Raw genomic sequence first — 16,731 nt, forward strand, 5'->3', positions numbered from 1 at the left:
CTGCCCCATTGCAGCTTTACAGGTTGTATTTGACAGTTTTATCAAAGAGTCGTGCACTCACCGCTGCGCATAGATGTAGCGTCCCATGCCAGTGCAGGAAATTGCATAGTTAACATTTTGTGATAAGCACTACTTGTCAAAAGTCTTTCAGATCGACTGCAAAACGACGGCGAAGCTAAGTAGACGCTCCGCCACGCTCCTCTTACTTCACTTCACAACAGAACGAGAGATTCGTTGGGGGGCAGGTACTTTGACAGATGCATCTGGCATCGCAGCAGACGATACGTTAAGTATTTCTCACTCAATACGGTACTGTTATTTCCATAAATAGATAATGCGTACTGTAGAGGGAAAGACAAGCGTGTTTGTTTTAGGTGTTGTAAAGAAAATAATTCATTATTTTGTGATGCCAAATATGGAACACAATTGCAGAACAATGCATACCCTGGCGGCTGAATTTGTCCAGGTTTCACTTCCATCTCATGGTCACACAAACTTTTTGCAATAAGTTTTACATACAAAAGAATGAAGCAAGTTTTAATTGGAAATAATTTCACATCGCTTTGTTTTACACTCTGCAAACAAGCGTCGCGAATCTCAAGAACCTAATCCATCCGAAGCAAATCCGAAGCCTGTACTTCCCCAGGGTGTCTACCAAGTTGACATTTCTAAATTCCCTGAGTTTTCCAGGTTTTCCCTGAGTGTTTCCGCTAAAATTCCCTGAGTGAAACAGAACTTTGTTTTATGTCATGATGGGTAGAGACCATATCGCTCAGTGATGTCACTCTCTAATACGCATGTTAGAAAATGAAAACGACTTAATCCCATTTGAATTGGCCTCGAGATCTTGGAGTGGCGCCTTCTCGCGTGTGACGCCAGAGCGGGGACTCGGCGACTCCGCTTTCAACCGCGCTGCGTCTGCTTCAGGCGGGAACTTTGTGGAACGAACAGCCTCGCGACTGTCAACTAACGCCTGCAACGAATGTTTTCGAGTGTATTCTTGAACGTGTTTTAGTTGCGGCCCAATCGACAGGGCCAAGAAATCCCCGGATGGCCGACGAGTGCGCCAATGCCACCGACCGCATTGCTGGTAAAAGTGAAACTATGTGTGAGTGTTCTCGCTCGTTATCTTGTTTCCGCCGTACGATACTAATTAGTTTGGGTGTTTCTTCCGATATTTCAATAAGCGTGCCGGTCTCCAGCATCTACAAGTATGTACATAAAGCTTGTGAAAGGTCGCGGTGCCTCATCGAGGGCGAGGCGGTGTACGACGCAGGCCACGTTGTTGAATGCACGGTCGAGGACATCAACGTTGATTGCATCACAGTCGCAGCTCTCGTCCTGCAAACAAGTGCGCAAGTGCCGCCTTGTTGCAACCAGTCTTGGGCAGTAACTAGTTACTAGTAACGCGTTACCGGTAACTAGTTACTTTTTTCAGTAACTTGTAACTGTAACTAGTTACTTTTTTCAGTAACTTGTAACTGTAACTAGTTACTTTTAAGTTAGAGGAACTTGTAACTGTAACACTGTTACTTTTTTCGCAGTAACTGTAACGGAAAATACCGTTACAGTTACTTCTGTCTTTATGAAAAATTATCCAACAGCAACACTTTTTCGAACTTTCTTCTTTACCATATATCCTCTCCACCCCTCAACATTCCAGAATAGGGCTCCCCTCAGGTGACTAAGCGTATTATTTTCCCTGCAGAAGACCGAGGTTGGAGGTCTGTCATTAACGCAACATGTAAATCAATCGTGGTTCAACTGAACAGCCTGCTAAGTTCGCGTCCGTTTTTTTTTTTTCAGCATATATATCCTTTTCGTCACTTGAGCATCTAGCTATGTTCTTGGTGTAAGTGTGGAGGAGCATTAGGATGCCATGTTTATAGTCCCTCGTCTGAGGCTCCGAGCTAATCGTGTTTGACAGGTGGCTAGAAAACAGCAGAACGCGAAACGGCTAAGGCCAGAAATTCCGTGAACTAACGAAGCGATATTTTAAAACTTCTTTGTAACTGGTTGTAAAATGTTTATTCCGACTTAGTGCAACAATTATTAACAAAATGACAGACGTTTCACCCCCAATGCAGGTGGCATCCTAAAAAGGAAAAAAAAATGAGCCGAGGTCAACCAGTCCACTAGTCATACATGTCCTTGTAAATGTCCAGTGGGGGTCCGCGGCTGTTTTTGCAAGCCGCGGCGAATGAACCACGATTCCAGGAGTTGCTTTTCCCCCACCATCCTTCACAAACAGCGTCGTCGCATTGTTTAGGTCAAAGCTATGACCTGTAATCCAGCAGTGCTCAACAAGCTCGGTCTTGACGCGTTGCATGGGTTGCTTTAGCGACATTCCGCTTGAGTTCTTTAGGTCTCGTTGATCATTTCCTGCCCGTTTCGCCGATCCCCGCATCGCACTTTTAGATACCGCCATGATCATCCGCAGGTGATTTCGTGAACACACGTTGTCATGTTCCAAGGTATAATAACGGGACTTAAAAACGGTTCGTATGCCCAGCGGACTGGAAGCTCTCCGAACAGTCTGACACACCTTAAACATATGGAACAGACACAATGGACGTCGTAACCACTCGTGATGCACTCCCCGCTGCTCTTCGCATGCGCTTCTGGGTATAGTTAATAAACGTCTTAGGATATACTGCCGTCGTTCCAGTACATCAACCACGTTTTCCACTTCAAGTAAGAGGCGTTCAAAGCAATTGCTGGTGTTGGGTCCCCTTTTATGTTTCCTTCGTCTAGGGTTTTACGACGTGCAACCCTTATTAAATAAATTCTATAATTTGATTTGTGATCTATTATTTTATACAGTAACGGAAAAGTAACGACGTTACTTTTGCACAGTAACTGTAACTGTAACAAGTTACTTTCGGAAACTCTGTAACTGTAACAGAGTTACTTTTTTGGCTTAGGTAACTGTAACTGTAACACTGTTACTTTTTACTGGTAACGTGCCCATGACTGGTTGCAACCCCCCCCCCCCCCCCCCCCCCGTCGATGCCCATGATCGCAGTTTGTCCCATAATGTTGGTTCAGTGAGAACGATATTACATCATAGTTCATATTAACACCGCACAGGGCCGTCGCATAGGTATACATTAGAATATGACAAATAGTTAATCGCTGATTATGCCACGCATAGGGCCACAGAGATTAACGTGGCAAAGGCAAGCTGGGTCGAGTTTCACGCCACGCAGCCTAAAGAAAAGCTTAAAGAGCTCCGCTTTTAAAGAAGTGTCTGCACTGCCTCAGGTGAATACTTTTAGATAATGTGCACTAAACAGCGGCAACAGGTTTCGCTTATCAATATATGATAGGCAGGCCGCTAAGCGCACGCTTGCCTTCATAAGTAAAATGCGTATGTACACCATCCAAATGCAGCGGTAGTCTCAGATATCCTGCGCCGCTCAGCTGAGCTCACGAGGCGCGCTTTCCTGCGAGGCGATTCGGACGTCGCGTCGTCGGCTCCTTGTCTATAGGGGCCTTCGCGGCAAGTTGTGGGAAGGCATCGCACCTGGTGTAAGTCGCCTATGCTTACAGCCTGCGTGCAATAAACCGCTTAAGTATTGGCGAGGCGCTTAAACGCGGTCACAAGCTTACCTAAGAGTGGCGCGTACGATGGGTAGCAGAAGTCACTGTCCGCGAAGTGTTTGCTGCACACTGTCGATGAAGGCTGTGGGGCGCTTTCCCATTCTGAGCTTGACAATCCACTTCTTCAACTTTGGGTCCTAAGGGTAGTTGTGAAAGCTAACGCCTCTTTTCGCGAGCGGACGAAGTACACTGAGGCACAGAGCAGTACTTCCCCATTGCGCAGCACTCGCCGCGGAGACAAGCGGCCGCAGTTCTAAGAAACAAAGAGCTGTAGTTCTAAATGAACGTTAAAAGCAGACTAACGGTTGTTCGAACAGCGTCAGTAGCCACCATACGCAAGATAACCAATTGAACTGCTTTTTTGTTGAGATTTTCCACAACGGTGGTTTCAACACGGCGCTGAGCCTACGTAGCAGACGAAAGCGCGCAAATCCCCGCTCTGACGTCATACAGGCGCCGTTCGCAGCGCCGCCATCGGTCGCACACCAGGCCAAAAGTACATATAGAACAGATAAACCTCAATAGAGCGAAGTTGGTAAAAGCGGCAACTCACTTCGTTATATCGAAACTTCGTTAAACTGAAATTCGGCCTTACATGCAAGGCATAGTTACTGAAGGATTAATCTTAAACTGAAAATGCCACAAGAATGCTCGACTAATATGGCAACATGAAAAAAACTTTTTTTTTTATTTTTTGCATGAAAAAAAAAAAACAATTTTGTTGAGCCTGAGATGCAGCAATCACAGTTAGATGCCTTGCCAGAGTGTCACATATAAAGACGAAACAAATGCGGGTTTAATGCACTGTGGAATTGCGCTTGTTCTGCTGCTGCAGGTTGTTGTCAAATCCTAGCGCGTTGCCCAGAGCAATGCAACGCTTTTGCTATCATGTTGCCCAACCGAACCATTTGCTCTCCACGAATGCACACATCGCAAACCATCCCACGTTAGAAAAAAAGTCAGTTTCACCGCGAGAGCAAAATAGTAAATCCGATAGCAAAAAGCAAAAAAGAGGAATTTTATATGAATATATATAGACTAGCAGCTCGCTCCTTCAGGAAACGCAGCCGCTGCACTAAAAGAAGTGCCTCATCTATGGCTCAGGGGCGGATTCAGGTACATAATGGGGGGGGGGGGGGTACAACGGCTGAAGCCAATCCCCAGCAGTGCATTTTGGCGGGTCACGCATATTTACAACAGCCCAGAGGGGATTATGGCGGTACCTAAGAAGCCTTCGTTGGAAATGTGCATAGGGAATCAGGGAAGGGTAGAGCAATGTGACGTAGAGAGCAGGGACAAGATTCTCTTTACCCCTTTTGGACAGTGGCAGGCAAAGCAACCTGACAAAGGGGGCAAACTCGACAAGCAGCCTTACAAAGGAGGTGGACAACAGGCACTGAAGGGAGGGGGCAGGGGCTGGCTTGGGGGGGGGGGGATTGCCGCTACCCCCCCCCCCCCACTGGGTTCTGCCACTGCTATGGCTTCAACGGAAGTTTTGCAATTAGAGCACAACACCTACAAAGGTATGAGCCGTCTGCTGATCCCCACTAAAGATACCGCGGCGCACGCGACCACTGCGCGCTGGTACAAAGTACGCAAAGTACGCACCGCTCTGAAGGCTATGACGGCATCGAGGTGCGCCACTTCCCCATAGCCGCGGCCGTTTGATTTGAAAAATGCATTCACAAAATATCGAGCAAGCGCTACCGCGACTTTCGTCGCCTATCAATAAAGTTACTTTGGATTTTCCCTGATGGGAGCACAGTTTCCCTGAGTTTTCCCTGAGAATTTCCAGACTACTCAAAATTCCTGAGAATTCCCGGTTTTCCCGGTCGGTAGACACCCTGTTCCCATCATTCCCATGGTGGTTGAAGCGCCGCTCAAGGAGTCCGCGTAGACACTAGTGCCAGATTCCCCTCTAGGTATTATTGTACGAAACTCTATGCTACACTCCAAGTATAAATTTTCAGACTTTGTAGGGACCGCAAAATTGTCTGAAAAATCTAGAAGAGCATAGCATGCCTTTTTACTGCTCTCAAGAGCTCAAACTGCTACACCCACATCCAAGAAAGCTCCGAAGGCCAGCCAGTACACTTATTAGATGTCTCTGTCACAGCTGCTCGATCTCCCACCTTCGGTGCGGCCTGCCGATTCATCTCCCGAACAAAAGAGCGCGCGTGAAAGGGGAAGTTGACTGACTGGCCACGGCGGGAGGTGAGGGCGCTGCATATCAGTGAGGTAGTCAAGAAGCTGCCGAGGCCACTCTAATCGAAGTAGACAAGGGATTAGGCCAACTTAAAAAAAAAAAAGGTGTTTTTTTCTTTTTCTTTTTGTCCAGCCTGGTAACGCACATGTCGGCGGCCCGTTATAAAGGGGACGCTCAAAGCATCCATCCATTCATCTATACTTCGTAATCACCCTTGCACCTGCTTGCACTGCCTCGCGCGAAGGTGTAATCCCCCTAATCCTCCCTATTTTGTGACAGTCGTATCCTGCCGTCTTGCGGTAAGCATGCAATGCCATTTTGTTTTCTTTTTGGACTGCTGTTAGGTTTAAAAGTCCAAGCTTTTTACCAAGAAGCTGCCAAGGCCACTCTTGGGCAACTAGGCTGGAGATCTAACAGCTCGCTAGAAAATATACTCAGACTTTCTCGGAAACCACTCTTTCACAATGTCCTCCACTTGTGAAATCTTGCAACTATGTACATTTGAGTAATAAATCATGCGCATCTGCAACTATTTACGAAGAGTCATTACTGATAATTCATAATGTTATCCCGAAATGTATGTCACGAAAATAAATAAGTCACGACATGGAAATAAATGCGTTCAGTACCTTTATAAATAAAATATGCATTATTAATAATAATAATATTATTAATAATAAATAATATTATTAATACAATGTTGAGTTGCCGTACAAGCGAGAGCAAGACGAGGATCATGTGGTTCCTATTTGCCGCAGTCGGACAGCTTAAACTTGCCACGTGCACCTAATTGAGTGCATGTATGAAGAACCATCTACCTCTAAAAGAATTCATTGTGTGGCTAGTTGGTTATGCATAACTGGCTTAGACAAATCACCACAAGTATATTAGACACTGCTTCACTTTATATACAACACTGGTCTAACAGCGCACATCCAAGGCATATGTTGTGTGTACACATATACACACAACATATGCCTTAAGGGCAAGTCTATGTCGCAACAAAAAAAAAGGAAGACGACGAAGAAAAGCGTTGCAACTGTTTATCAGAAGGGAAGGGTTCCACATATATATCCTTTTGTCACGCATGCGCATACAGGAATAAAGTAACGCATGTGCATCAGAGACAGTTGCACATAAATTCAAGTTATGTGTCCAGCAAAGCAAGCCGAATTATAAGCGGACCGTCTATCGCTTTGCTGGACCTCAAGCTTGAATTTATGTGCAACTGCCTCTGATTTACACGTGTTACTTTATTCCTTTATGCGCTTGCGTGACAAAAGGATATATATGTGGGACCCTTCCTGCTAATAAACAGTTGTGAGTAACGCTCGTTTTCGTCTTCTTTACTGTGTTCGTCGTTTTATACCTCGCGCTAAGATGTCACAGCCAGTCATCTGCCTCTATTCCAGCTAAAGTAACTGCAGCCTGTTCATGAGAGCATCTCAAGTGAAGCATGACAAAACACAGAGCAGAACCACATGAAACTGCCTGCACACATGAAACTGGCCGCACGGACATTGCCGAGAGCGAGCGCCATAGCCAACATGTCGAGTTGAATGGGAACTACTGCCCTCACAGGCGGAGAGGAGCACTCGGCGGGCTGCACCAAAGAGGGGCAATCGAGCGGACATGTCTCTGATCATACTATGACAGATGCATTCCTGTGCATTCCGCTTACAAGGGGCAGCCGAGCGGCCGCAACAAAAGGAAGTTTTAGTGGTTCCAAGAAGGACATTCAAATGAACAAATAAAAATTATGTTGACGTTTGAGAACCTCATCAAAACATTAGATGAAAAAATCCGTGAACAGGGGGTGGGCGCTCAAGCAGACGTTTCAACAATGAATACATAGTAATGCCCTGAATCCGTGAACAGGGGGTGGGCGCTCAAGCAGACGTTTCAACAATGAATACATAGTAATGCCCTGAAATCAAGAATTGAATGGGATTTCACCTGGCCAGGGAACAATACATTAATAAAAATACACATGGTGCCAAGAGAAAAAATATTTTCATCTAAAGGACATTTCGGCTCCCGCATGGGAGCCTTATTGACGGCGATGACAAGAACAGCAAATTCACTGATTGGCAAGGTAATCGTATCACTTCTTATAGGCAGTGCAGATACATGGAGAGAAGGTTGCCAGTGCTGCTGTTTAGTGGGTGCACAGTAGCCTGACTAATCAGATTCCAAATGAAGGTGTGGAAAAAGTTTCTGTTCCGTTTAAGCAATTTCTTTCTACCAAGATTCTACTGTACCTGTAATAAAAATAATGCTCACCCCTGCAGCACAGATGCTGGGCTGTTTGGAACAGAATCCCCAACAGAGCCAAGCAAGTGTTTACTCAAATCTCCAGTGCCATCTTCAGTGCCTGACTCCATATGCTGTGAGCCATCATCCTTCATGTCTGGCTCAGTGCCACTGGGTGTCTCTGGCGTCTTTGCATCATCTATGGAAGACTTGTCATCCTTCAGCTTATCATCATCCATGTCTTCACTCTGCGCCTCATCCAAGTTTGACATGGTCTCCCCTGCTGGTGATGGTGAGCTGACTGTTCCAGGGGCCCAGGCATCTTTAGATTCTTCTGCATCATCATCCTCCTCATCTGCTGTAGGCTGAGGATCTTCCGGCACATCCTCTTCTGCAAGACATAACCAAGACATTTCATCAGTGGTCTTTATATGCGACATTTAGTCAATAAACATCTGTTTTCCCAAAAGAATGTATCAGGAAACGTGTGGTAGTAGCAGAGTATAAATTAACTATATACCAATATATATATGTTCATCATCTCTAGTTCTGGGTTTGTCAAGGAAAATGATGGAGGTTCTCACATCAGCACCATAATATTGAAGGCTCCACATATGTACTTGGTGCCCTGGCCCTTTGCTTTTTTAACGTGTATCATTTAAATCTATCATGTCAACATAATATGCAACCAATTATCCTACTGCATAGTTACGTGAGGTTGCACACAACTTATAAATTTAGAGCCAGTTATAAACCTCCAAAATATAAAAAAAAGAGCTATGGACATCATGACACTCAATTTACACTGCTCACACGCATCTACCTGCCCAAAACCTTGGAGCGTGGCATTCAACACTACTTCACTACAAAACTGTATTAATGGTATAGACCTACTCCATGTTTGTAAACAGCAGTAGGCGCCGTCGACATATTTAGGCACCTGTAGCAAAGTTGTAGCGCATAGGCTCCGCCCAGCCCGAAGCTCACCACAGTGATCACATGACAACTGGCACAGCAGCTGCAAAGTTGCCTCCGAGCACCGCACGTCTGGGCGCCTCCCGCGCATTTACAAGGGGCAGCCGAGCGGCCGCAACAAAAGGAAGTTTTAGTGGTTCCAAGAAGGACATTCAAATGAACAAATAAAAATTATGTTGACGTTTGAGAACCTCATCAAAACATTAGATGAAAAAATCCGTGAACAGGGGGTGGGCGCTCAAGCAGACGTTTCAACAAGTGGACTTGTCTTCTTCAAGGCTGGAACTAATTTTCAAGGCTGGAACTGAAAATCAGTTTCAGCCTTGAAGAAGACAAGTCCACTTGTGGAAGCGTCGGCTCGAGCAACCATCCCCTCTACAGATTTTTTTTCATCGCAAGCTTCCATCTTCCACTTCCTGCCGTTTTTTGGATCAAAACATCAGGTATCTTAACGCACGCCACGAATGTGACTGAATCGCGAAATGTCATTGACGTTGCTGGAGTCTAGGTCATACGTATACATTTTAATTTGTTAACTAATGCAAGAACGACCCCCCTAGCCTAGCAAGACACTCGTAGGTACGATATGAAAATGCGCGGAATAAAATTACGACCAAGTCCATAATCGTTACGGTAAATCCTTGCACATAAACGAATTTGCCGGGTTAGTTACTCATTCAAAGGTGATGGGCTATCTTGGTGACATTTTCATCCGTGATACAGAAGCGATGATGTATTAAACAATTACTACATGCCGTGGTCAAGCCTGCTGCATATCTGTCGGGTTCGCCAACCGAGGGTAGCGGCTCCGTTCATATGCTCAAGTCAAGACAGCGGAGGCGTACAGCCCAAAAGCAGACTCTGAACATTTCACGTGTGCAACTTCTCTGAGGAGTCAGACAGACATGGAAATCTCTTAATGCGCATCGCAGCCAGAACAGCAATATTCAATGCACTTGTGTCAGGTGTGTCATAGCAGCCGCATACAATTTGGAAAAGCATAGCCGCAGTCCTACTCCTTTTGTTCGTTGCTGCACTGATGAACCGAGCCACACCTTTAGTTCACGCGAGTAATACGAGAACCCATCACCTGTCTGACTTCCGCAGTTTGTAACCATGATGAATGAAGCTATCCACACTGTTTACGTATTTGTGCTCTGTGGTAAGGATGCTCACAATGGCTTCACAAAAGACCAAAAAATGTTCTGCGGTACATTACAATGACACACTTTTGACAAAGCTAATCATTTTTGTTAGATAAAATGAGCTGCGCAAGCTGCTCAGTTTTTGCCACGTAACCGATGAGCCGGCATCACAGACGAGTTCTCATGTTTCAAAGCTGCGGCCAATTTCTTGCAACGGTCTTCGTAAAAAGAAAACCGACAAACACTTATTCCGTATTTTTTGTGCCTTCCTGCGTAAGTAACTGCAACGCAGCTCGTCAGTACACCGTTTTTTTTCTTCTTTGCATGATGGGAAACAGCCAACGCACCAGCAAAAACACAGCAGCAACAGCCGTAGGCACAGCGGTTTTTGCCTACCACGTGAAACTAAGCGCCCGACGACAGCGCCACTGCATTTTCGTGACATAGGGGTGGTGGAACATTCAAGTGCACTCATAACTTTCTTTTTATTATTCTGGTTATGAAGGTCGTAACAAAGTAAAAGACCACCTCACATAACAAAAATAATTGCCTATGGTGAAAAATATTACAATCAACCCATTATACACTTTATTATATATAATAAATTCGGCCAAAAAAGGCCCTACTTCGCTAACTTTTTATTACATACCGTATTTACTCCTATAATGACCGAGCTTTTTTTCTCGAAAAATTGATGGAGATTTGGGGGTGCAATAATTACGTGGGGTAAGAATTTTGCGAGAAAAATCAAGTTACAGGTCGGAATTCTTACGTTTGCCACAATATGCATAAGTAAAGTATCAGGCTAAATAAATGCCTATCTCTGTATAAAAGGACAGAGCGTTGGGCAAATTGGTAAACCATTGTGAAGGGCATTTTGCACAATAAACCAGGGACAAGAAAGAAAGAAAGAAAAATGCGAGACTGCGCTTGTCTCATGTTCTTTCCTTTCTTTCTTTTTTTCTTGTTCCTGGTTTAATGTTCAAAATGCCCTTCACTCTGTATTAAAGGCACACGTTCACACGTTCGGACACACATTCAGAATATTGATGAAGACTGGTCTAACAAAATTCTCGATGCACGCAGGCCTCCATTTATTTGTTGCTGCGGCAATTTGTGCTCTGCTGCTACCGGTGGAGTGCTCGCACAGTGTAAGAATGGGCCCGAGAGAAACAGATGATCTGCTGCTTTCTTTTTTAGGTAACTACGTGACAGTAAACAGCAGTAAACAGACACTCATTTGGCCAAGTTCCAAACAAACATCGCATAGACTGTATGCCAAGTGCAACCTCTATCTGATCATGTACTGCAACAGAGAGGAAGTGCTAATGCGAGGCTCAGATAAGCCAGTGATCGCAGCCGGCCAAAAAAAAGTCGGACGCATTGTGCCATCCGGCACCATGTCGGCAATTTATAGACGGCAAAGAGAAGCTCAGTATCCTCGATCCATGCACTGAACTGCATGCGGCGACGCAAAGGTTGCACAGCATTAACAATGCGTGTTCACTCATTCCCACGCTTCTATGCGCGTCTGCGCGGTTCTTGTTGAATGTTTCGAGGTAAGGTGCATCTAATGACACAGAGAAATGATGCCGAATAGTGCAGTGCTCAAGCGCAAACTCAATAGCTTTTAATGGCAGATTTGCAACTCGCACACCTCATGCATGGCAAAACAGTGCAAAGCAAGGTGCCACCTCACTGTTTTGCACAGTGGACGCCTCGCAAAACGTTGAAAATGTGGCATTATAAGGGCAATAACCGCCATCGCCAAGATGGTAAGTTTGGGGTGAGATCATTGCGTGGGAAGGAAAAAAAGTCAAATTTTGGTGGCAGAATTCAGGGGTGCGATCATTATGCAAATAAATATGGTATTTAAAAGTGCTTTTTCTCAACCAATTTATTTGATACTTTATGCATGCAAACCTCATTTTCCCTCTTTACTAAACAATAAACATGTATTTGTTTGGCCTATGCAAATATTTGATGTTTTTGAGTATTTGATTGAATAATATGATATTCAACATTTGCTTTTGCTCCAGAGAGACCATATGGCCATTTGAACTTGGCTAACTTTACCAGTAGCCACTCACCTTGCGTCTGTTCATCCTTCTTCAGCAGCACATCGGGGGATTCTGGTGGCAACTCATCATCATTGACCTCAGATTTTGTGGCATCTTTGACCGAGTCAGACCCATCAGCTGCAAGCTGGTCATCCATGTCATCCTTCTCATCTTTGTCATCCTTGTCCTTTGACTCCGATTCTGGACATGCCTGTTCCACTGGGGCCTCTAAGGCCTCCTTGCTGGTCTCACTCTCAGGCTTTGTCTCCTGCTCAGTGCATGTGCCATGCTCAGGCTCTGACTGGACGCTTTCTTTGTCGTCATCCACATTAACGCTGGATGAGAGGGAGTCCTCAATAACTGTCTCAATGACCATTTCCTCTGATGCAACTGTCTCCATCATAGACTCTCCTGCACCAAAACAAAAAATCAGTCTAACTGGTAAACATAGTGTTCTCAAGTCATTAAGCTTGACACATTAAACAAGTAACGAAAAAACACGAGGCCTGCGTGTGACATGCAGCGCAGTCACAGCGAAACCTGGAGCAGCAGCCTTAGAGCCCTTTGTAAACTCTCTTGAGGCACCTACAAAGGGCTCTAAGGCTGCTCCTCCAGCTTCCGTTGTGACTGTAGTAAACTCTCTTGAGGCATCTCTCCCTGCCTTCTCCTTTTTGTATTCCTTCCTCCTTCCTTCTTGAGGCACCTACTGCAAGCACAGTTGCAGAGTACCCACTACACCCTAATTCATCATCATTTTGCAAAGTAATCACTATGAAACTGTAAGGCAGTGTGGGCATTTGCATAGCTGCACACTTCGTTGATGCTATCGCTGATGATGAAAAGGATGGATTATGGCTCAGCCTTTTGTAATGAGTAGGCAGCTTTGCCCCCCCACCTCCCGTAATGCAATTCACATGGTGTGATGATGCCTGGTGCAACTGTACATTTCTGCCATGCAGTATTACATCTCTTAACGTGAATCCTCGACCGGCATGACGCTTGTATAGGACCTTTTCGTGAAGAAGTTTTAAACACTGGTGTGGAGAGAGGAAATGGAAGACAATACGACAATTCACCAATCCTGATTCTGAGTTGAACTGCTGCACAGAATTAACTGACAATAAAATGAATTATCAAATGAGAGCATTGGAGTAGCTGAAAAAATGGGCTCCAATCCATACTGTGACGGTGGTTGGCCAACGAAGTCTTGGTATTACCTGATCAGCTAATAATGGACAACCAAAAAGCTAACAGCAATAACATAACCAAAGTATGATAGACAGCATAACTGCAGTAATGACAAGGAGTGCCGAGGCATCCATTCAGAATTTTTAAGATGTACTCTTGCTCTTTTACAGTACTGAATGTATGGTTTAACTCTATAAACAGTGTGATTGGGAGAGTAGATAATTTGCACAACTCAGACTTGAAACGCTGGAAAGATCAAAGAGGACAGAAGCAAAACAAAACATAAAGTTTACTTCTGGAGTTTCATGTGCCAAAGCTGCTGCTCGATTATGGTTGCAGATTATTTTGACGAACTGAGGTTCCTAAATGTGCATTCAAACCTAAGCATACGGCAGTTTTTGCATTTCACTCTCATCGAAATAGGGCCACTGTGACTGGAAATTGTACCCACGAGAAAGGCAAAACAACTGTTCCACTGTCTGTATTTTTTCCCCCATAGCGTTCCTCAGTCGCTTGAGATGAAAGTGCAAGTCAGCTTACCTTCAGCTGGGGAGACTGCCTGATCGACATCTTCCTCCATGTTTTCTTCCTTAGGCTCAACTTTAGCTTCCGTTTCACGGGGTGAAACATCCTCAGGGACATCCTCAGTGACCTCCATAGACTCCTCAGGAGCAGGGGATGGCTCTGGTTGGGACTCCACAGTCTCAACTACTGGAACTTCGCAAGGTGTTTCAGAAGGCTCAATGGCCACTGGTGCTGTCACGTCTTCCACAGTCTGCTTCACAGGGGATGACACCAAGCCTGGTACACTGCAAAAACAAGATCACTCACTTCATTCCCATTCCACTCTCTTGCATACAAACGTAACACATGCTACCACTATTACTGTGAAAGAATGGTAGTCTAACAATCACTCATGGTATCAGCTTCTTGGCTTCGAGATATCAGCAAAGGAAAATGCATGCGGTGTCTATTCACACTGCTTAGCTAATCATTTAGAAAGCAAAAATTTCTCTTTTAAACATCAACATCGATTTACAAAAGGATCATTACACGATACACAGCTGATCAAACTGACTACAGGTATCTTATCAGACACAGATATGCGTGCTTAAGATAGGTTCTATATTCAATAACTTCGCTGAGACTTTCGATCGCATCACGCACTGTCATCTTATAGCTAAAACTTGGAAGTGGCAAACCAGCAACTGAAGGAACCACGCCATGCATACACCTGATGTGCCACGAGCTACAATACGTGAATGTGCCCCGTGTGTCCACCATGAAATGCTGCGTAAAATAGCCAATATTGTGATTGGTCAGCTACAAGAATAATACTCAACCACGCAGACAAGTGGCTCTCAGCTTGCAGATTTTCTGAATTGATTCCTACGCACATGCTACAAACAGCACTTGCAAGCATAAATTAAAAGCACTCAGCGTGCATGGCCACTGTTCCACAACACCAAAAACACAACTCTTGCTGCAAGACGACGCTTGGTAAGAGAGAAAATGCACTAAAACAAAATCAGACTTGTACACATTACAGAAAATAAGTAACCGATTACAATTACAATTACCTCCTCTAAAATGTAGTTGATTACAGTGGTCAATTACAGCCCCACAAAAGTAACTGAGCAATTACAGAAATGTAATCGATTACTTCTGCGTTACTTTCTTTCAAAATTTTATTGCTGTATCACAATAACACAAGTTTACTTAAACTACAACGAACTACTGTGGCTTGCATGTTAGAGAGAAGGTTGGAGGCTTGCATGAAGGCTGGGAGGCTTACTGTGGCTTCTGTGATATAGTGTTATGCGCTGTTTACTTTCAACAGGAGTTGTTTTTCAAAACTGTCATCACTGGTTCTTCCACGTTTCCTCATTAAGATGTCAGCTGCTACACTGAACAGTCTCTCAATGCATGTGCTAGAGGGAAGGGCTGTATTACAACGTAGGAACACCTTGTCCACCAGCTCGTAGTTGTGCAGTGCTTCGATGCTAGTGTCAGGTCCACTATGAAGCGTCGCGCTTCATTGTTGCTGGTGCTTGGGTAAGGTGTTGCAGGTAAGGCCGAGGAAAAGATGAAAAAAATAGGCTCTGTAGGTACTTCCTGTGTGACAGGACGGGGGTCCCTACAGAGCGATCGCATATTTTTGGGATGAGAACTTCCGTAGAAGACTGGTTACAACTTGATTTTAGAAAAAAAAGTGATTACCGGTAATCAATTACAAGAAAATGTAATTGAATTACCCAGAATGCTACAGTTTAAAAGTAATTGATTATATTACAAAGTTGAAAAAAAAATTAATTTATTATAAGTAATTGATTACTTGTAACGCGTTACGTACAACTATAAACAAACTGCAAGTGGCGACGCAACTTTGAAGTTCCCGCGCCAACTCGCTGTAACATCATAGATTTTGACGGTGCCTACTAGAGGCTACTAGTTGTCCAGAAAAAAATGAAGTCATTTTCCTCTGAAGGGGCCAGAGACTTGACACACCACGTTTCAGGGAAATTACAGTAAAACCTCGTTAATTCAAAGTCATTGAGACTGTGAAAAATCTTCGAATTAAGCACGTTTTCAAATTAATGAAACATACAAAAAGTGGGATGCAAAAAGCTTTGTTGAATTACTGAAAGTAAACAGAGGTGGTCGTTTGCTGTTCCTGCAAGTTTGAGGCCCCAAGTGTTATGTTTTCCAGCAATACCTGGTCCTAATTTTGCCGCAAACCCGGGAAAACGATGGGCCTCGCTGCTGCCAGCACGAAAAAAAAACAAAAAAACATGGTCTCGTGGTCAGCTGAAATGCGCACCTGTGGAAAAGAAACGTACTTCACTGCGACACAGTGGTGACACAAAAGCAGCATGTCACCTGCTCCTCGCAGCGTCAGCACGTCGTGATGCAACCATTTGCCCATTCCTTCTGGTAAAATAAATAATTTAATATTGGTCAGTGTGACGGAATTCGCAATGTGTTTTGGCTGAAAAACATGATCATTGTGAAGTTTTCAAAGTAGGCGTTGCAGGCAAGAACTCCACCAACAGTACAAAGTGCGCAAATTGCCGGAGCAATCGCCAATCAGAGGTTCGCATACATCGCGAATTCCGTCAGACTGTCCTTTATTATTTTTTCTTTTCCCAGAAAGAATGGGTAAATCCTGACACGCTGATGTTGCGAGAAGCATGCGACATGCTTCCCGCGTGTCACCGCTGTATTGCATTAAAGTACATCTTTTCCGCAGGTGCACATTTCAGCTGACCATGAAACCGCTTTATTTATTTATTTATTTTGC

General features: G+C 44.5%; 1 protein-coding gene across 1 annotated transcript in view; it reads right to left on the minus strand.

Moving 5' to 3' along the window:
• LOC119383231 (bromodomain-containing protein 8) overlaps positions 1-16,731 on the minus strand; it is an 81,898-nt gene that overhangs the window by 20,178 nt on the left and 44,989 nt on the right. Inside the window, exons 7-9 of the mRNA XM_049413082.1 lie at positions 13,971-14,239; positions 12,273-12,653; positions 8,093-8,453 (exon numbers count right to left, since the gene is read on the minus strand). Of these exons, the coding sequence (XP_049269039.1) occupies positions 8,093-8,453; positions 12,273-12,653; positions 13,971-14,239 (1,011 nt within the window). The remainder of the gene's footprint in view (positions 1-8,092; positions 8,454-12,272; positions 12,654-13,970; positions 14,240-16,731) is intronic.

Source organism: Rhipicephalus sanguineus, chromosome 1 (assembly GCF_013339695.2).
Source record: "Rhipicephalus sanguineus isolate Rsan-2018 chromosome 1, BIME_Rsan_1.4, whole genome shotgun sequence".
Classification (NCBI taxonomy): domain Eukaryota; kingdom Metazoa; phylum Arthropoda; class Arachnida; order Ixodida; family Ixodidae; genus Rhipicephalus; species Rhipicephalus sanguineus.